A 21,212-nucleotide genomic window follows, 5' to 3' on the forward strand; every position below is an offset into this window, starting at 1 on the left:
GTACCCAGGCACCGTGATCTGTCATCTGCCTGCACCTCATGAGAAATGGGTACCTCTAAGCCATGAAAGTTGACATCCAGACGACCGATGCAGGGGTACGGCCACCTGCTCCTGTCAGAGATGCGCGTCCGTGACCGTGTGGGCAGCCGGTGCCCAGTGACAGACGTTGTGGTTGGGTGTTGTGGTTAGACCAACCTATGGAGCTGGGCCGCGTTGCCACTTGCTGGCTATATGACTGGGTAAGTTTCCTAACCTTTCTGGGCCTCCGTCTCGCCTACAAAATGGGGACCGTCTGGCTGGTTGTAGGGATGTCAGTTAACGAGCTAATACATGGAAAGTGTTTAGCACAGTACCTGGCACCATGCTAAGTGCTCATTAGACTTGAGTATCATCGTGACACGCAAAGGATTTGAGAATGCCGAATGCTGTTGTTCTGGAAGTTGGGCGATCCCGGCCGTCAGATATGACTCTGCCCCGTGCAGTCATTCGGGGTCCTAGGCTGCCAGGGCTCTGCTTGCTTCCACACGGGGCTTCCAACATGACCCTGGACACCAGCATCCCATTGACATACCAGAAGAGAATGAGGGCTGTTCCTGGAAGTTTCTCTACCAGGCCTGGAAGTGGTGTTTGTCGCTTTCCTACGCACGTTCCCCTGGCTGCACTCAGCCACACGGCCAGACCGAAGTGCAAGGGAGGCTGGGAAACCTCGTCTCCCCGTGTGCTCGGGGTGAGTGGTGCAGGGACGTGTCACCTAGCAGTGCTTCAGCCGCCCCCGCCCAAGGAGATGGCCCCATACACCATCCCGGCACTCGGCCGACCAGTCCAGAAGCTCCTGGGATGCCCTGTCCTTCAGGTCTTGGTTGTGGCTCTTCACGGAGATCAGTTCTGTGCTCCTGCCCCATACACGGTGTCGAGGCGGGGAGAAGAGCCACAACAGCAAATCCCATCCAGCAAAAAGAGTGGGGACGTGCCGCCATTGCGAAGGGGTTGGGAAGTTCCTCTGCTTAAAATCCTAATCACCTTCTGTGGAAGAACTGGTGTCTGGCGTCCACGGCCCCACCTGAAGCAGGTGTTGGGTGCGCCTTCTTCGGGAGGCGCGCAGCTCTGAGCTTGTCGCTGGCACGGGGCTGAGAACTGGGGGTTGTCTAAAGGTGTGGAAAGGCGTTTGAACTCTGGCTTTGTAGTTTCTTTGGCAAAACAATTTGCTTAACACTTAAGGGGCTCCTGATTATTTGCTGCCACCGATCATTGCCAGTAACCGCTCTTGAGTTCCCGCATGTACACAGTCCTCCAGCATGATTCATTGCTCTGCTTTCCCACTCCTGGTCTGCCCTGGGGGCATCTACAGTTTATCCGACATAGGTTTGAATGAGAAAAACTTAGTATGGCTTTTACTACCGGGCTGATTCTTACTGGGCCTTGGTATTCAAAGCCTATTTCAAGCTTAGCTCTCACTATCTGAAGTCATAGAACAAGGAACTTTACTTGAACAACCCCAAACTCAAAGCCCCAAGTTCCTTGGCCGCATTCCTTTTCACTTCTGCTTGGAACAAGCCAGTTCCTTCCTAATCTTGGGTCTCTCTCATAATGTAAAAGTCAACACACTAACCTGACTTTTCAGACTTTTCTTGTAGACCAGAGTTTTAGGCTATGTAGTTAATGTAGTCAAAGATGCAAGGAGCCACAGGAGAGTTTGTACCCCTGGGGGAGAGGCACCTCCATTTTTCCAGCCTCTACATACCAGTTCCCCTCCTGACCACCAAGGCAGGGCCTTCTTTGAGGTTTGCTTAACAGAACCTTATTTCTCCTTCTCTTAACAGCCTGCTGTGTGTCCAAGTCCGTGGAGGTAGGAGGCCTCTTTGGTCTGTCATTCAGGAAACAGGCTTGGATACAGCTCTGTCATTTTTCCCCGGCTTCCAAACTTGCTCTGGCCTTCAACATTCAACTAGAAAGTAATGGAAGAGAGAATCAAACTCAAGGGGTTCTTACAGGCCAGATCTGGAAATAGTACCTTTCACTTCCCACATAAAATCAATGACAATCAGAACAATGGGCCACACCTAGCCAAAGGAGAGGCCGAGAAATGTAGACTAGCTCTGTGCTCAGTAAGAGGAGATCAAGTAACCCCGTTTTTGTCTCAGAAAGAGACAAAATGTCTGTTTTCTAATGTCTAGTGGGGATGGAGCCTTATGTTGACTCCCAGTTCATACCTGTTCACAAATTGAGACCCCTCAGTCTGAACTCCCTGAGAGTGGGTTTCTTGTTGAGGGTAGCAAGACTATCTCTTTTCTATCCTAAAGCTTGGAAATACTGTGTTCCATTTTTTTTTTTTAAATTTTATTTATTTATTTATTTTTTAATTTAAGTGACTTGGAGCACCTGGGTGGCTCAGTCTTTTGAGTGTCTGACTCTTGATTTCGGGTCAGGTCATGAGCTCATGGGATGGAGCTCCATGTTGGGCTCCAAGCTCAGTGGGGCATCTGCTTCTCTCCTCCCTCTCCCTCTGCCTCTGAGCACATGCGCGCTCTCTCTCTTTCTCTCTCTCTCTCTCTAAATCTTAAGCTTAAAAAATTTTTAAGTGACTTAAAATTAACCATCTTGAGATTAATGAGTAAGTTGGAAACACCTTAGGCGTTGACAATGTGGAGTCATTGCCTTGTGTGTGGTTTGTATTGGAGGGGATTTACTTGAGAAGATTTCGGTGTACCTGGAAAAGCTGGCATATATAGGAGGACCTTAGAGATATCGCCCCTTGTTCTGTTAGGGTCCCTTGCCTATCTAATTAGAATGATGAGAGCAGGGGCGCCTGGGTGGCTCAGTGGGTTAAAGCCTCTGTCTTCGGCTCAGGTCACGATCTCAGGGTCCTGGGATCGAGCCCCGCATCGGGCTCTCTGCTCAGCAGGGAGCCTGCTTCCTCCTCTCTCTCTGCCTGCCTCCCTGCCTGCTTGTGCTATCTGTCAAATAAATAAATAAAATATTAAAAAAAAATATGATGAGAGCAGAGGCTACGTCTAGTTGGAGGTAGGAGTTATGTTGCCCTTTTCCAGATCTCAATCCTTTGGTAATCATTTCATTTGAAATGAAATTCTAGTACTTGATAGACTGATGGAACTTGTGAGACATTCATTACTGGAGAGAATCCTTAGTGGAGAGAATCCTTAGTGGAGAGCATTATGGGTCCTTGGCACAAAGAAAGGGGAATTCATTGCATTTTTATTAAAAACAGAACAAAGCAAAACTTTGAAAGTATCAGGGAATTGGGGTGTCTGGCTGGCTCAGTTGGAAGAGCCTGTGATTCTCGATCTTGGGATTGTGGGTTCAAGCCCCATGTTGGATGGAGAGATTACTAAGAAAAAATAAACTTTAAAAAAAAGTATCAGGGAAGTGAATGCATTGTGAGTTTATGACAGTACTCCATCTATAGCTTGAGGGAGGAACATGTTAAAAAATGGTAGGATATTCATTTAAAAGTAGAAATACAAAGAAATTATAAGAAAAATAAGAATTTTAAAAAGAACATAGTTCTAGGGGCGTCTGGGTGGCTCAATCGTTAAGCATCTGCCTTCGGCTTGGGTCATGATCCCAGGGTCCTGGGATCGAGCCCCACATCGGACTCCCTCCGCTGCTGGGAAGCCTGCTTCTCCCTCTCCCACTCCCCCTGCTTGTGTTCCCTCTCTCGTTGTCTCTCTACCAAATAGATAAAATCTTAAAAAAAAAAAAAAAAGAACATAATTCTAAACTTCAAAATACATGGTAAGTAGAGCTTATTGCCATCTTACATAAAAGGGCTAAATTGTCACAAGATCCTGCTTCCTTGTTCAGGGCCATTAGTGTTACTAATGGGATTAACCAACTATACCAATCCTTACCCATGGATTTTGTCCTAAAAAAAAAAATTAGAGTTAGGGTGGTTTGTTTCCTCCTAGAGAATTACACAAAGTCAACATTTTCCCTGTTGGAATCCAGGTGTCTGAAATTGCAGAGCCTGAGACAGAACTGCCCCCCCTCCCCCGGCCCCCAAAACCTGCTCCTCTCCAACCTCCCTGAGAAATCAGTGGCAGCTGGCAGACTCATCCTTCACCACCTGCATGACGTCCATCCGAAAGCTTACTAGCTGCACTTTGAAAGAGATTCAAAACCCCATCATTCCTGGGGGCACCTCAGTCAGTTACGCCTCCAAATCTTTGGACTGGAGTCGTGATCTTGGGGTGGAGGAATCTGGCCCCATGCTTTGTGCGGAGTCTGCTTGTCCCTCTCCCTCTGCACCTTCCCTGTTTGTGCTCTCTCTCTCAAATAAATGAATAAAATTCAATTTTTAAAAATTCGATCATTTCTAGGGCCCTGGTCGCAGGCCCATCATCTCTCCCCTGGGTCTCCCGACTCCTGCCCCTGCCTACCTACAGTCCCTTTGGTTTTTTTTAAAGATTTATTTATTTGAGGGGAGAGGGGCAGAGGAAGAGGGAGAATCATCAAGCAGACTCCCTGCTGAGCGCGGGCCCCCACATAGGGCTCGATCCCAGGACCCTGAGATCACCACCTGAGCCGAAAGTCAAGAGTTGGTCACTCAACCGACTGTCACCCAGGCGCCTCTACCTCCCTTCTGCTCTTCCGTAGCCCAACAGCCAGCATGATTCTGTGAAAGCAGGCCACACCTCTCCTTAAGATCCTCTAACAGGTCCGCAGCCCACTCGGAGTAAAAGCAGAAATGCTCCTACTGCCTCCGAGGCCCCTGTCCACCTCCCTGCCTTCCCCTCCTGCTCCTTTCCCTTCCCTCATCCCTAAGCCACCCTGCCCTCCACGGTCCGGGAGCTCACCGTGCTCCTTCCCGGGCAGGGCCTTCCTACTGGGTATTTCCTTACTCTGGAGGGCCCTGTCCTCAGACGCCTTCTTGGCTTTTTCTCTCACGTCCCTTGTATGCAGATACCAGCTCCATAAAGGCCTTCCCTGGCGACTCCACCTAAAATTCAAACCCTCGGTCCCCTTCCGTGTCATTCCCCTTCCTCTCTCTCCGGAGCGCCGAGCACTACCCAGCGCACCGGCATTTGCTTCTGTTCACGGTCTTTCTCCCCCGCCAGAAGGTAAGCCCCAGGAGGGTAGGATTTGTGCCCGTCCTTCTCAGTGCTATAACCCCAGCGCCTAGAACTCTGCCTGGTGCATAGCAGTCACTGTTGGGAGTCCGTTAACCCATCAACACTATCATGCTGCGTCCGTTTCCATCTCCAAGGTCCCAAAGAGTTGTTCTGTAAGTGGAATGACGTAGCAGAACTGTGCCTGAGGTCCAGTGAGGTCCCTGAGGTCGATTCCTTGACTCAGGGATTCCAGCCCAGGAGGCCTACTGAGTTTGAGTTTAACATAGATTTTTTTTTAAAAGGTTTTATCTATTTATTTGAAACAGAGAGACAGCACAAACAGTGGCAGTGGCAGAGGGAGGGGGAGAGGAAGGCTCCCTGCTGGGCAAGGAGCCCAGTGCAGGGCTTGATCCCAGCACCCTGGAATCATGACCTGAGCTGAAGGCAGACGCTTAACCATCTGAGCCACCCAGGGGCCCCGAGTTTAAAGAGATTTTTTTAAAAGATTTTATTTATTTATTGTACAGAGAGAGAGATCACAAGTATGCAGAGAGAGAGGGGGAAGCAGGCTCCCCCTGCTTTGAGCAGAGAGCCCAATGCGGGGCTTGATCCCAGGACCCTGAGATTATGACCTGAGCCGAAGGCAGAAGCTTAACCCGCTGAGCCACCCAGGGGCCCCAAGATTTTAAAAGGCAGGTGATATTCTGGGGTTAGTAAGTTTGCAGCTTTCCCTGCAAGCTAGTACTTTTTATTATACCCACATACACAATTAATTGGGGATGTTGGCAAACATCACCTTTCAGTTAATGGTCCTATGGACTTTGACTATACTTTCTCAATCTTTACCTTCCGGAATGGAAAGACCCAAATCAGGTGTAAAGAGAGGCAGCTTTGGGGGCGCCTGGGTGGTTCAGTCACTTAAGCATCTGCCTTCGACTCAGGTCATGATCCCAAGGTTATGGGATTGAGCCCCACGTTGGGCTCTCGGCTCGGTGGCAGCTGCCTTCTCCCTCTCCCTCTGCCTGCTCTCCCCCTGCTTACACTCTCTCTCTGTCAAAAAAATAAAGAAAATTTTTAAAAATTAAAGAAGACAGAGGCAGGCAGCTTTCTATTGGGTCCTAGTTCTCTTCGGTCCTTTTATTTCCACAGCCAGCTACAAAGATTTTCTGCATCCCGACTGAACTAAAAATTAATCAGAAGATATTGATTCAGGGGCACTTGGGCGGCTCAGTCAGTGAAGCATCTGCCTTTGGCTCGGGTCATGATCCCAGGGTCCTGGGGTCGAGCACTGCATCGGGCTCTCTGCTCAGTGGGGAGCCTGCTTCCCCCTCTCTCTCTGCCTGCCTCTCTGCCTACTTGTGTGACCTCTCTCCCTGTCAAATAAGTAAATAAATAAACAAATATTTTTAAAAATAAATAAAAATAAATAAACTGAGACCTCATTGGCAAGAAGGGTCTTCCCAGGGGAGGGCTGGGGATAGATTACGTTAGGCTAGACTGGGGAAAAGAGGCCACAAATTCCAATAATTTGTTACAAAAGACGTTTTTCATCTTGATCTTGTTACAGTCCAAGACAAGTGTTCCTGGTTGATGGGCAGCTCTGCTCCCTGCAGTGACGTGGGGACCCACGCTCTTTGCGTCTTGTCCGACGGACATCCCCTGGCTTCATCCGACCTGGCGGGAGAAGGAACAGCACGGAGAAGGAGTCCCCACTCACACCGAAGCCCAGCCCAGAAGTGGACCACTCTGTTTCTATTCCTGTTCCATTAGAGAGCGCTTGATGCAGCCACACCTGCCGCACAGGCTGGGAGACGTCATCTTGCACAGTGACGGGCTATCATGCTGTCACTGTGGAGAGAGCAGACTTGGGTGACCAGATGGGGGCCTCTGCCACACTAGGGAAGAGCACCCCAGCCAAGATGTGAACGCACCAACATGTTTGAGAAACGGAAGGTTGGAGGGGCTGATCAGGAGATGAGTCAGAGAGAGAGGTTGGATCGGATCCGCTATGGCCTTGGAGGCCAGACAAGAGTCTGGATGTTACTCCAAATGCTGCGATGCAAAGATGTCAGGGGCTGGAGCGCCTGGGTGGCTCAGTGGGTTAAAGCCGCTGCTTTCAGCCTAGGTCATGATCCCAGGGTCCTGGAATCGAGCCCCGCATCAGGCTCTCTGCTCAGCGGGGAGCCTGCTTCCCCCTCCTCTCTCCCTGCCTCTCTGCCTACTTGTGATCTTTGTCTGTCAAGTAAATAAATAAAATCTAAAAAAAAAAAAAAAGAGATGTCAGAGGCTTTTAAACTAGAAGGTTGAATGACTTCCCAATTTTCACCAACCCATCTTGCTGACTGAACGGTCATGAGGAAGGAACTATTTTTTAAAATAGCTTATTATGATTTTTTAAGTCATCTCTACACCCGATATGGGGCTTGAACTCACAACTCCGAAATCAAGAGTCATGTGGTCTTACTGAGCCAGCCAGATGCCCCTGAATGTTCAACATTTTTTAAATAAATCACTTAGGCACACTGGATGTCTTAGTCAGTGGAGGGTGCAAATTTGAGCTTGGAGTTGTGAGTTCCAGCCCAATGTTGGGGTTGGAGATTACTTAAAAATCTCTAAAAAACAATAATAAAGTAAAATTACCTTGACTAAAGCTGCCTTTTTTATTTGAATGTTTTGAATGAATTAACATACAATGATACAATGTATCACTGGTTTCAGAGGTAGAGGTCAGTGATTCACCCCTCTTATGTAACACCCAGTGCTCATTATATCACGTGGCCTCCTCAACGCCCATCATCCAGTGATCCCATCCCTCCACCCTCTCCCTTCCCTCCAGCAGCCCTCAGTTTTTTCCCTAAGATTTAGTCTCTTATGCTTTGTCTCCCTCTCTGGTTTCATCTTGTTTTATTTTTTCCCTCTCTTCCCCTATGATCTTCTGTTTCATTTTGTTTTGTTTTTTTAAAATATTTAATTAATTGATTAATTAATTAATTTTGACTGAGAGAGAGAAAGAATGGGAGCAAAGCAGGAGGAGCAGCAGAGCGAGAGGGAGAAGCAGGCTTCCCACCGAGCAGGGAGCCCCATGCGGGGCTTGATCCCAGGACCCTGGGATCATGACCCAAGCCAAAGGCAGTGCCCAACAACTGAGCCACCCTGGCACCCCTGATACTCTGTTTTGTTTCTTAACTCCACATATGAGGGCACCCGGTGGCTCAGTGGGTTAAAGCCTTTGCCTTCGGCTCAGGTCATAGTCTCAAGGTCCTGGGATCGAGCCCCACATCGGGCTCTCTGCTCAGCAGGGAGCCTGTTTCCCCCTCTCTCTCTGCCTGCCTCTTTGCTTGCTTGTGATCTCTCTCTGTCAAATAAATAAATAAAATCTTTAAAAAAAAATTTCACATATGAGTAAAATCATATGATAATTGGCTCTCTCTGATCAACTTATTTCGCTTAGCATAATACTTCTAGTTCCATCCACGTTGCTCATGTTGTTGTAAATGGGAAGATTTCTTTTTTTGATAGCTGAGTAATATATAAATATACATGCCACACTTTCTTTATCTATTTATCTGTCGATGAACATCTGGGCTCTTTCCACTGTTTGGCTGTTGTGGACATTGCTGCTGTAAACACTGGAGTACAGTTGCCCCTTCGGATCCCTGCATTTGTATCTTTGGGGTAAATATCCAGTAGTACAGCTGACTTGTTTTGATTTACCCAGTCCTAGAGCTGTAGACTGTCTGCACTTGTGGGTGCCGGAGGCCATAGGAGCCTGAGCACTGCTGTGATGTACAACCAACCCCTGCTATCTCCCCTTCTCAGATGAGGTTCAGCTTCACAAGCCTGATGGTCAAGGAAGTATTTCCTCCCTCCTCTAGAAACAGAAATGCATTTACCTCGAGTTCCTTGAATGAAGGGACAAGGGAGGAACCAGTCTCTTAAACTATCCTCCACATTCTGCCCCCCCAAGTTTTAATGTAAATTCCAGTTAGTTAACAGACTGTAATATTAGTTTCAGGTATAGATTTAGTGATCCAACACTTACATTCCACACCAGTGCTTATCACAAGCCCTCCTTAACCCATCACCCATTTAACCCATTCCCCTGTTCCCTCCACCTTTTTTTTTTTAAGGTTTTATTTATTTATTTGACACAGAGAGAGAAAGAGTGAGCACAGGCAGGCAAAGGGAGAGGGAGAAGCTGGCTCTCCACTGAGCAAGGAGCCCGATGTGGGGCTCGATCCCAGGACCCTGGGATCATGACCTGAGCCGAAGGCAGTTGCCCAACCAACCGAGCCACCCAGGCGCCCCATCCCTCCCCCCTTTTAAAAAATGATCCTGTCCAATAATCTTTTAAGGATGTGGCAGGACAAAGGTGCCAGAATTTTTTCCTATCCCTTCTCTCTGAGGCAGCACACGTCTTCGGAAGGAAGAGTGAGAAGACCTGCTGGGGGGCGGGGTCTGTGGACTCCGTGACGGGCTTGTCCCCAACCTCATCCCTCACCTGATGGAGTCAAGCGGTGGGAGACAGGTCGAAATGCTATTTAAAGGAAGAAGAAGAGCGAAGTCATTTTTCCTGGATCACTGATTTGGAAACTAAGACAGGGATTTGCCTGAGGCCGTAGCATGAGTCAACTGAGGCTTTTGATTCCTGATGCCTCAAAGTCTCATGCACTTGCCACATGACCCAACGTCTTGTGCAACAGATGAATGGTTGAGCTTTGGTGACTCCCTGTAACTGGACTGATAGGCATTCTGGGGCGTCTTAGTTTTGTTCTTTTCTGGTTTGTCCCCCCGCCCTTTTAAAAGAGATTTTATTTATTTACTTGACAGAGAGAGAGCATGCACAACCAGGCAGAGTGGCAGGAGGAGGGAGAGGGAGAAACAGGCTCTCGGCTGAGCAGGGAGCCCCATGCAGGGCTCAACCCCATGACCCTGGGATCACGGCCTGAGCCAAAGGCAGCTCCTTAACTGAGCTGCCCAGGTGTCCCTTCCTTATTTTTTTTTTTCTTAAGTGATCTCTACACCCAACCTGAAGCTCAAACTCACAACCTCAAGATCAAGAGTCACATGCTCTATCGGCTGAGCCCACCAGGTGCCCCCTGAATTGCCTTGTCTTTGGCAGGCAAGGATGAATACCATATTTGAGCTCTGGGCATGGGGCAGTTATCTGCACGTGAACACACATGTGACCCCCTCCTGTTTCCTGTAGGAAGTCTCGTGACGCCTCTCTTCTCCCAACCATTTACCCACGCAACCCTTAGGGATTTTTTATTTATTTATTTATTTATTATTTTTTAAAAAATATTTTATTTATTTATTTGACAGAAAGAGATCACAAGTAGGCAGAGAGGCAGGCAGAGAGAGAGGAAGGGAAGCAGGCTCCCCGCTGAGCAAAGAGCCCGATGTGGGACTTGATCCCAGGACCCTGAGATCATGACCAGCTGAAGGGAGCGACTTAACCCACTGGCCACCCAGGCGCCCCCTTAGGGATTTTTTAAAAAGGTTTATTTGTTTGAGAGAGAGAGAGAGCATGAGCTGAGGGGCAGGGGGAGTGGGAGAGGGAGAAGCAGGCTTCCCACTGGGCAGGGAGCCTGATGCGGGGCTCGATCCCAGGACCCTGAGATCATGAACTGAGCCAAAGGCAGATGCTTAACCCATTCAGCCACCCTGGCGTCCACCTTAGGAATCCGGTAGGTAGTAAGGCTGTGTGTCCCTCCTGAATGTTGTAAAAAGTTGGCTGTGCCCATCCCCCAGTGTGCGAAGATGAAAACAGCGTGACAGAAATGCCGCCACCTTACAGCACAGGTACGCAGCCCAGCAATCCAGTCCGCTGAAGCTGTCATGTGCCCAGGCCAGGAGTGGCCAATTATAGGAAGGTGGCACCCAGGGGAGATGCTGCCCAGGAGATGTCTTACTGTTTAACAGCAAGGAAGAATCACAAAGCTGGTTGGTTCCACTCTGGGCCGAATGGATTCTCGTGAGCCCGAGTGCAGTCGACAGGTCAGGGCCTGTAGGCAGCCTAGCCTGGGTGCCGTGGGGCAGGGAGCGCAGAAGGAGCAGCTTCCCTCCTCCTTGCCACAAACACCCTTGGACATGTGACTATTTCTTTCCTCATTCATCGTAGTGCGTCCTCTGTTCTTAGCCTTTTCTCTCCCCGCCCAGTGACTGGAGCCTCTTCCCCCCTGTCATTCTGTCCTTGCCCGACGCCACGGAGGCTATTACCTCTTATTTTCCTGCCCTCAGTACTAGTAGGAAACGCCCTCGGTTTAGAGACTTTGCTTCTTGTCCTCAAGGGTTAGCCCAAGCCTCTATGGGGTCACCTGCTAGAATAGCGTGAAGAAATGTCAAGGAATCTTTGACTCAGGATGCAAACGGCTCCGATCGTCTGTAGAGGAACTGCTGGGTGCAAATACGTGAGACAATACGTCTTAGACAAACTAAGAGTCTTAGTTCAGTGCCTGGCATGTGGTCCCTCCGCAACACTTAGCATCACCATCATCACCAGCATCGAAAACTCCTGACCCAGATCCGGAAGTGCCAATAAAATGCAGTTTCTCAAGTTGTTCTCTTGCCTTTTATTGACACACAATGTTGTCCACCTATCCAGTCACATAAAAACAAAACAATATGCGCCCGGCTGCCTCCGTCGGTGGAGTGTGCGATGCCTCATCTTGGGGTTGTAAGTTCGAACCCCACACTGGGTGTACAGATTACTTAAAATAAAATCTTAAACAAACAAAACAAATAACTACCACCATCTTGGGTCTCTGCTGAGGAAACTGAGGGATGGAGAGGGATCTTTTGCTTGTGTATGGGGTGGGGTTCACCTAGGATAAGCTGTAGAGTCAGTGTTTTTTTTTTTTAAAGATTTTTTAAAAATTTATTTATTTAATAGAGATCACAAATAGGCAGAGGCAGGCAGAGAGAGAAGGGGGGGAAGCAGGCTCCCCGCTGAGCAGAGAGCCCAATGCGGGGCTCAATCCCAGGACCCTGAGATCATGACCTGAGCTGAAGGCAGAGGCTTAACCCACTGAGCCACCCAGGTGCCGAGTCAGTGTTTCTTAAGGGTGCTGATCTGACTGGTCTGGGAGGCTGGGGGAGGAGTAGCTGGGCAGAAAAGAGGGAAAATAGGAAGCTCAAGTTGAGAACTGGCATGTCTTAAGAATAAAGAGTACTGATCATTTCACGATATATATAAATATTGGATCATTATGTTGTGCACCTGAAACTGTTATGTAGCTAAGTTTCATAAAGTGAAAAAAATAAGTATTTAGTGCCTTTTTTTTTTTTTTTTTTAGATTTTATTTAACAGAGAGAGAGCATGCACAAGCAGGGGGAGCAGCAGAGGGAGAGGCGAGAAGCAGGATCTTCACTGAGCAGGGAGTCCAATGTGGGGCTTGGCAGATGTTTAACCAACTGAGCCACCCAGATGCCCCCCCCCGCGGACCTTTTATTTTTAAGGATAAAAAAGAGGGACTGATGGATGTATCAGGATGTATTTGGGGACCAAATGAGCTAAGTGAGCCAGGTAGGAGAATCAAAACTCCTTAAGTGTAGGTGGCTTTAGGGGAATTTGGAGAGGGGCATATGTGGGAATAGAGGAAATTGTTATGGCGGGTTTCAGGACTGAGGGAGTTGGGGTCCCCAGGGTCAGTGGACCCATGAAGAATTGTGTATGGCTAAGAGTCAGAGTGGGTGTTGCGATTGAAGGGGGAAGTGCAGAGGGTGTGTTTTGGAGGTGGGGAGGAGCACCATGGACCTGAAATGGCCTCAAAGTTTAAGACTGGGCCGGGAGGGTAAGGAACTGAGGAGAGGGGCTGGCTCCTCTGGGCGGGTGAGGGCCAGAGGGCTGGGGTCTCTGGGTCCGTCGGGGTTGGGGGTACCCGGGTCTCTAAGCTGCCAAAAGCCGGGGGCCCTGGGTCTCGGGGGAGAGGGGAGCCGGTGTCTGTGCATTGACGGGGGAGGGGGTCTCAGGATCCCGGGCATGGCAGGGGCCTCTGCGCCAAGGAAAGGGAAGGCACAGGTGGGCTCTGTGGGCTGAGGGGATGTCTCTGGCCGGCGGGGCCGGGGGCGGCGGCTTCTCCAGATCCCTGGGATCTGTGGGGGCCTCCGAGGTCCCCGGCCGGAGGGGGTGGAGGGGCTCGGGGTCGCGGAGGAGCCTCGGGAGACCTGGGTCTGTGGGTTGGCAAGAGCAGGGGAAGGGGCCCAAGGTCTGCGGGGATCTGGGGGGCCCGGAGGTCGGCGGGCTGCGGGGGTCTCCGCGGCCCCCGGCCCGAGGGGCTGTGAGCCGACAAGGGCTGGGGCTCGGCGGCCCCGGCTCTGTGGGGGAGTCCGGCGTCCCCGGCCGCAGGGGCTGGGGGCCGACGGGCGCCGGGGGGCCCGGGGACGGGAGCCGGAGGTCCGGCGGGTCTCCGGGCGCGGACGCCCCGGCCCGACCGCCGGCCTTGGCGCCGCCCCGCCTGACATCAGTTCCTGCCGCCGCCGCCGCCGCCGCTGCCGCCGCCGCCGCCGCCGCCGCCGCGCACAGCCCGCGGCCTCCTCCCCGCCGGCCGCGCTCCGGAGCCGCCGGGCCGCGGCGGAGCGAGGGGCCGGGCGAGGCGAGGGCCGGGCGGCGGGCGCCGGGCCCCGCGGCCGGCACGACGGAGCCCCCGCACGGCCGGCGGCAGCGGTTGGCGGCGGCCCCGGGCCCCCGGCGCGGGAAGCGGCGGCGGCGGGGCGGCGGCGGCGGCGGCAGCGGCGGCGCCATGGAGCCGCGGGAGGTGAAGGACCGGATCCTGGAGAACATCTCGCTGTCGGTGAAGAAGGTGAGCGCGGCCTGCTCCCCGCGGCCGGAGCCCCCCACCCCTGCCGAGCCCATCCGGCGCCCCCTACTCCCTCCTTCCCCCGCCGGGGGTCGCTCGCCGGGGCCGGGGAGGTGTGAGGGGGGGGGTTGTCCCTCGCGTCCCCGGGACTCGGGGACACCGCCCTTCGCCTCCGCGACCCCGGGGGGCCGGGGACCGCTGCGGGGGAAGCGGGGCGGCTCACGTGAGTGCGGCGGCCGCCGAGCTGTTTGTAAAGAGCAAAGTTGAGGTCAGCATCTCCGGAGCTCCCCCGGGCCTGGCGGGGGCCCTGCGTCACTCCGTGGCGCCGCGACCCGCCGGTCCCCGCACCGCGGCCCCGGCTCCTCGGGGCGCGGCGGCGGCGGCGGCGGGGCGTGAGCAGCCGCCGCTTCTCGGGGTTCTAGGTGACGCCGCCTCTGGCCCCGGGAAGTTCCCTGCATGGTCTTGCTCAAGGATGGCAGTCTCAGGGCTTTGACTGAGAACCCCAAGTGCCTGGGGACTGCAGTTTGGGTGGTGACCCATGGAACTTGGTGGCACACAGACTCTCTGCTGTCTGGGGCTTCGTGCAGTAGACATCATTGCCCCAATTCCAGGTAGAAAAAATCCCCTGCTTATTAACAGCGTGTCACTGTATGTGTGAGGAAGTCAGCTTATCTGGAAAAGATCCAGTTGTCTTTTTTCTTCTTTTAAGATTTTATTTATTTGACAGACAGAGATCACAAGTAGGCAGAGAAGCAGGCAGAGAGAGGAGGAAGCAGGCTCCCCGCTGACCAGAGAGCCTGATGCGGGACTCGATTCCAGGACCCCGAGATCATGACCCAAACAGAAGGCGGCAGCTTGACTCACTGGCTCCCTGGTCCTATTTTCTTAAACCAAACCAGAATTGACAGTTATTTGAGGAAGGCGGTTGAATGAAAATATTTATCACGCCCCCTGTCCCCAATTTGAGTTCCTTCTCACCTGATAGTTTTAGAAACTGGGAATGATTTACAGGGGGAGGAAAGGGTCATCAGATAATTTTAACTCAACAAACCAACATGAAGGTGATTCATTAAATCAGCTATTATATTTAAATAGTCCCGCCACACAGGTAAATTCCTCAAAAGCGACATAGACTGGCAGTTTTACCTTTCATTGAGATTGATGTGGCTTTAAAGAAAAGTAGATCCAAAATGAGCTTACTAAAATGTTCATCTTAAAAGCATAACTAAAAGTAACATTGCAGACATGGGACAAAAGTTTTGTTTATTTACTTTTCCTGAGCTTTGCTGATGCAACTGGGGTAGAGTTTTTGCTAACTCAAGGAGTTCAGGTTAAGCAAATGCTTTATTTGAAAGCCATAGACCTTGGGGCACCTGGGCGGCTCAGTGGGTTAAAGCCTCTGCCTTCCGCTCAGCTCATGATCTCAGGGTCCCAGTTGGGCTCTCCGCTCAGCAGGGAGCCTGCTTCCCGCCCCACCCCCACCCCCGCCTGCCTCTCTGCCTACTTGTGATCTCTGCCAAATAAATAAATGAAATCTTAAAAAAAAAAAAAGCGATAGATCTTTCATAATGGAGGAGAAAGGGAGACTGCTGACACTTCTAATCTAATCTGGGCTGATCAAGGCTTCAGGTGAGCCAAGTGTTTTGTCTCTGGATTTCCAACAAATAAATGGGGGGAAGTTCTGGTAGAAAGCGGGTAGACACGGACACTGCCATTTTTGTAAGCATGAATCTTTTCAAAACAGAGATTCACGCTGTAGATCAGGCTGCCGTTTAGGAAGGAGTTGAGAGTGCTTGCCAAGTTTCTTATAATCATGCGCATCAGATAAGCACGTTTTATTGAGCTGTAATGCACGCTTGAAGCTAGAAGTCCCACAGGAGCAACCGGGAACCCATCCCCGGCTGCATCACAACCAAAGGCATGACTCTAGACTCTAGCTTCATGGTTAAGAACAGGGATTCTGGAGCGTGGCTGCGTGTCCTGCCAATTAGCAGCCCTTTAAGCTTAGGTTCCTTAACCTCTCCAAGCCTCATTTTTCTCATCTATAAAAGCAGGGATAAAATCAGGGCTGTGAAAATTTAACGAGAGCGTATATAGAATGTTGAGCAGGGCGCTCGACCCAGCCTTAGTTAAGCTGTCTGAGTCTGTTCCAGCTGCTGTAACAAGCTCCCAAGGACTGAGTGGCTTGTAAACAGCAGGTGTTCACTGGCCGGTCTGAATTCTGGAAGTCTGCAAATAGGGGGCCGGCGTGGTTGGGTTCTGATGAGGGCCCTCTTCCCTCTGCAGACTGCTTACTTCCCCTGCGACCTTTGATTAGGGCTCCACCCCCGTGACCTCAGCACCTCCAAAAGGCCCCGCCTCCTAATACCATCACCCTAGGGTAGGATTTCAGCCTACAAATTTGGAGGGGAGGGACACAGACATTCAATCCATAGCACAAGCCCTAGCTTTTTCTGTTTGTGGGAGAGCCAGTTCCTTCTACAAGGTTCTGAAGATGGCTAAGTGCCTTACCACCTAAGGGCTGTTATACAACATCATTTGGACTTGGTACCCTCTTTCTTTGTGTGCTGTGTTTCAGGGAACTGTTTTGTATTCTTGCATCATGAAGGGCGTTTGGTTTTCTGAACCAGAGTTTCTGCTCCTAAGACCAATGGGATAGGCTTCGGCCAAGGGCAGTGAGGGATGGCGGCCTTGGGGTCACATTTGTCCTTGAACACCAGTCTCACCGAAATTTGTTATTTAGCTCCTGGATAGTGCTTTGTCTTTTTTTCTTTCATTCGCCCTGCTGCTAGTAAAGTGGTCTTGCCCATCCTTTTAGATGTTGCCTGCAGAAAATGAGTTGTAGTTTCTGCAACAAAAAAGATCCATTGTGTGTTACTATATTTGCCAAGGGTATTTTAAAGATGTATTTATTTTTAGAGAGAGAGAGCAGGGGGAGGGGCAGCAGGAAAGGAGAGAGAATCTCACTCAGGTCCCATGCCAGTTCAGAGCCCCACGTGGGGCTTGATCCCATGACCCTGACCCTGAGAGCATGACTTGAGCCCAAACCAAGAGTCAGACAGGTAAACGACTGAGCCACCCAGGTGCCCAGGCAAAGGGTATTTTAGAACTTTTTATTGAAGCAGAACATACCTACAGAAAATAGAACATATTTACACTAAGTGTACAGCTGAATGAGTTCTCACCAGGTGAACATACGTACATGTCCAGCGCCCAGATCGAGAAACAGAACACCACCGTCACCCAAAAGCCTCCCTTGTCCTTCTCCCAGGAGCCACACCCCCAGGCGTAGCCGCTCTCCCCAGGGAGTCTTGTTGAGTTCAGTCATTTTCACAGGTTTTGTGATAAGGAGCAGGGGCTCTAACCCAGGAGAGGCGACAGGGCTGTTAGCCCGCCAGGGCCCAGGGGAACCTGTGTTTTGATATGGAGGCAGGGTTCAGGGGGTAGAGGGAATTGGAGAGTTTAATAGTACAGTTGAATGAAAAGCCGGTTCCATAGGTTCTGGAAAGGGAGAGGAGGGAGACACATCCCAGGTGCAGATAACGAAGCCTGCGGTTGCCGACTTGTTAACAGTGCGGGGAGCTGTCCCAGCCGAAGACCCTGCTGGCATTTTGAACTGGCATGTGGTTCTGCTCAACAGTCTTCTCCAGGGGAGGGAAGGCAATGGTTTTTTAAGATTTTATTTATTTATTTGACAGAAAGAGAGAAAGAGCGCGCTTGCGAGCACAAGCTGAGCCAGAGGCAGAGGGAGAAGGAGACTCCCCGTTGAGCAGGGAGCCCCATGCGGGGCTCGATCCCAGGACCCCGGGATCATGACCTGAGCCAAAGGCAGACACTTAACCCACTGAGCCACCCAGGCGCCCCAAGGCAGTGGTTTTTACGAGAGTTCTGTTTTGTTTTGGAGGAGCGTGTTGGATGCGTACACGCGGAGTGTGAGTAAGAAGCAGCCTCTGTCCCTCAGCAGTTTGTGTGATGGTTGGAGGGAGAATTTTAAAAATCCGTAGAGCAGGACGCCTGGATGGCTCAGTCAGTTAAACATCTGCCTTTGGCTCAGGTCATGATCTCAGGGTCCTGGGATCGAGCCTGGCATGCATCGGGCTCCCTGCTCAGCCAGGAGTCTGCTTCTCCCTCTCCCTCTCTTCTGAGTGCGAGCGCGCTCTCTCTCCCTCTCCCTTTCTCTCTCTCAAATAGATAAATTAAAAAAAATATATATATATATATTTTTAAATTGCTAGAGTGGGGAGCCTGGGTGGCTCAGTCATTAACGTCTGCCTTTGGCTCAGGTCATGATCCCAGGGTCTTGGGATCGAGCCGAGCATGGGGCTCCCTGCTCAACAGGGAGTCTCCTCCCTCTGCGTCTCCCCCTGCTTGTGTTCCCTCTCTCTGTATCTCTCTTTCTCTGTCAAATAAATAAATAACATCTAAAAAAAAAAAAATCACTAGAGCAAGGAGAAACCCCCAGACAAGGAGGGCTTATCTGAGTCTTGACAGATTGGTTTCTACCGAGAAAGAGCAGAAGCAGCCATTGAAGATAGAAGGACCAGCGGAAACATCCCCGAGGACGTGGGGACATCGGATGGTCTTCTGGGGTGACAGAGCAGTCTTAAGCGTGCCCCCGGGCTGAGACACCAGCTACTGCCAGGCCAGCGCCTGTGTGGGCCCTGCAGTCAAAACCTCAGAAAACTCTTCTCGGTTTCTTCGGGCTCAGGCTTTGCCAGACTTTTCCAAAAAATCCAGGTGGTTTTCAGCCGACCTGGTCTCTCTTGCAGCCTCTTGGTGCTACTCTTGTAGTCAAGCGCAGCCACAGACCGTCCCCCCACTCAGGAGAGCAGCTACGCTCCCTAAGCCCTTATGGACAGGAGCGGGCTGCATTCGGCAGGCTGTACTGTGGATATATGTGCCCGAGAGCGAGCGTAAAAAGTCCTCATTGAGGCGCGGGGGCAGCCCAGTTGGTTAACCAACCCCCTTCAGCTCAGGTCATGATCCCAGGATCCTGGGTTCAAGGTCTGCATCAGGCTCCCTGCTTCATGGGGAGCCTGCCTCTGCTCTGCCTCTGCCTGCTGCTCCCCCAGCTTGTGCTCTTTCTCTCTGTCAAATAAATAAATAAAATCTTAAAAAAAAAAAAACACACACACAAACACAAAAAAGCAGAAAAATCCTCATCAGCATAGGCTATGGGTCACCTTCCAAGCAATCAGTGAGACGGGCTTGTCGGTAATCAAATCTCTGTGGCAGCTGTGTTTTTGTGTATCATATCAGGCTTGTGGAATGAATATGGACATTGGTAAATCCCATCACAAGTCCTTGTGTTTTGTTTTGCAAAAGTATTTACCGAGCGCCGTCCCCCTCCCCATCTGTTCCTAGGGTCCTAGGCCCTAGGAGGGCAGGGGTAGCAGTGCGCAAGGCCGATCAGATCCCTGCCCTCGAGCCGCGGGTATTTCAGTGAGAGACGCCGTGATGCGTTAGTAGACACACCATACAAAGATGATTTCAGATCCTGGTTGGTGCTGGTTGGTGGTATGAAGGCACTATAATGGCAGCTCCCGGGGTAGAGAATTGGCAGGGGGGGCTGCTGTATGGGGGAGGTGACCAGAAGTGACAAGCCTAAGGAGGTGATGTGGCATCCAATAAAGGACACTGACTAGGGTAAGAGAATGAGATGGTGTTCTAAGAAAATGAGTACTTGTGAGGAGCCTGGGGGGCTCTGTCATTAAGCATCTGCCTTTGGGTTGGGTCCTAATCTCAGGGTGGTGGGATCTAGCCCCACATCGGGCTCCCTGCTCAGCGGGGAGTCTGCGTCTCCCTCTCCCTCTGCCTGCTGCTCCCCCTGCTCGTCCTCATGCTCTCTCTGTGTCAGATAAATCTTTTTTTTTAAAAAAACGAGTAGTTATTTTTAAAAGCACACAAAGAGGGGTACCTGGGTGGCTCAGTTAGTTAGGCATCTGCCTTCCTCTGGGGTCATGATCCCAGGGTCCTGAGATGGAGCCCCGCATCGGTCCCCCCTGCTCATCGGGAGGCCTGCTTCTCCCTCTCCCACTCCCCCTGCTTGTGTTCCTTCTCTCGCCCTCTCTGTCAAATAAATAAAATCTTTTAATAAATAAAATAAATAAACAAATAAAAGCACACAAAGAGCTCAGACATGTGTAAAATAAAAAGTAAACAACCTCTGCTTTCTGTCTCCTCGGCTCCGGTTTGGCTCTCCCTAAATAAGGCAAATATGTGGATTTTTTTTTTTAAGGTTTTATTTTTTTGAGAAAGGGAGAGCTCATGAGGAGGGAGGGGCAGAAGGACAAGCAGACCCCCACTGAGTGGGGAGCCTGACAGCTCCATCCAGGACCCTGAGATCATGACCTGACTGAGCCTTCCAGGTGCCCCTGGGTTTTAGTAAAGTAGCCATCCAGGGAAGGAATGTTCCTAGGTCAGGAGACCTTCCCCTCACCCGGGTCTCCTGCCCGGCACACACGTGCTGCCCCAGCAGCTCAGGCCCCGAGTGAAGTTCTGTTTCCAGCCGGCACCCCCAAGCTGGGTCTCCTGGTCAGGCTCTGCTCACATTGGAGAAGAAGCCGCAGCTGTGTTGTCCCACTGGGTCTGTGAGTGCGGCCGAAGAGGCTGGCAGGGGTGGTGGGCTCGCCCCACCATTTTCCCATCCCTCAGATAGCTTAGGTTGGAGAGCTCACTGCCGATTAGCGAGGGCAGTTGATTTCTAGACAGGTTCTTGTGTTTCTGTATATGTGGGAAATATATTGATCATTGGGTTTCAATCAATAGTTTTGTGCTCTCTGGCTTCATGGAAAAACTCTAAAGAGTTTAAAAGTCTTAAGAGCTCTGAAAATCCCCAGTGACCTGAGTCACCGGGGCCGAGCTCTAGAGAAAACACCTGCACACGCGGTGCTAAGGGTCAGGATTGCTTCTCCTCGCTCCCTCTCCCCTGCCTGTGTCCTGATGTTGGCACTAACTGTTCTGTGCTCCTTTCCTCTCTCACAGAATAGAGCCTTTCCAGTGAGGGACCCGAAGGCTCCCCACGGGGAAGCACGGGAACGTGCGCCCGACCCCATGAGTGATCCCGCCCAGGCCCAGCGTGGGATAATAAGCGGTCGCTGCCTTTCCCAAGGCCTGCCCATTCAGTTTGAGGACATGGTTTTCCTTTTACAAAGTGCTTCTCTAACATTAAGTTTCTATTTGAAGCCTTGAGACACTGGGGGTCCGTCCATCCCATCGCAGCACACCCTGGGCCCTCTCTTTACAGAAGCCGGCAGGGCCCTTTGGTCCGAGAACGCAGTGGGTTTCTGCTCCCAGGTGGCCTGGCTGAGAAACCAAGCAGCAGGTGTCTGAGCTTGGGACC

The 21,212-nt window shown here is 51.2% G+C and overlaps 1 protein-coding gene across 2 annotated transcripts in view; it reads left to right on the forward strand.

Annotated features, from left to right (window-relative positions):
- Positions 1–13,764: 13,764 nt before the first annotated feature.
- The window catches only part of PLEKHM2 (pleckstrin homology and RUN domain containing M2), a 37,740-nt gene continuing 30,292 nt past the window's right edge, over positions 13,765–21,212 (forward strand). The window contains exon 1 of one of the 2 annotated variants that reach the window (XM_044237230.1): positions 13,765–13,873. In XM_044237230.1, the coding sequence (XP_044093165.1) occupies positions 13,814–13,873 (60 nt within the window). In that variant the 5' untranslated portion in view covers positions 13,765–13,813. The remainder of the gene's footprint in view (positions 13,874–21,212) is intronic. The other variant, XM_044237229.1, reaches the window with a different exon arrangement.

This window comes from Neovison vison, chromosome 2 (assembly GCF_020171115.1).
Source record: "Neovison vison isolate M4711 chromosome 2, ASM_NN_V1, whole genome shotgun sequence".
NCBI classification, from domain to species: Eukaryota; Metazoa; Chordata; class Mammalia; order Carnivora; family Mustelidae; genus Neogale; species Neogale vison.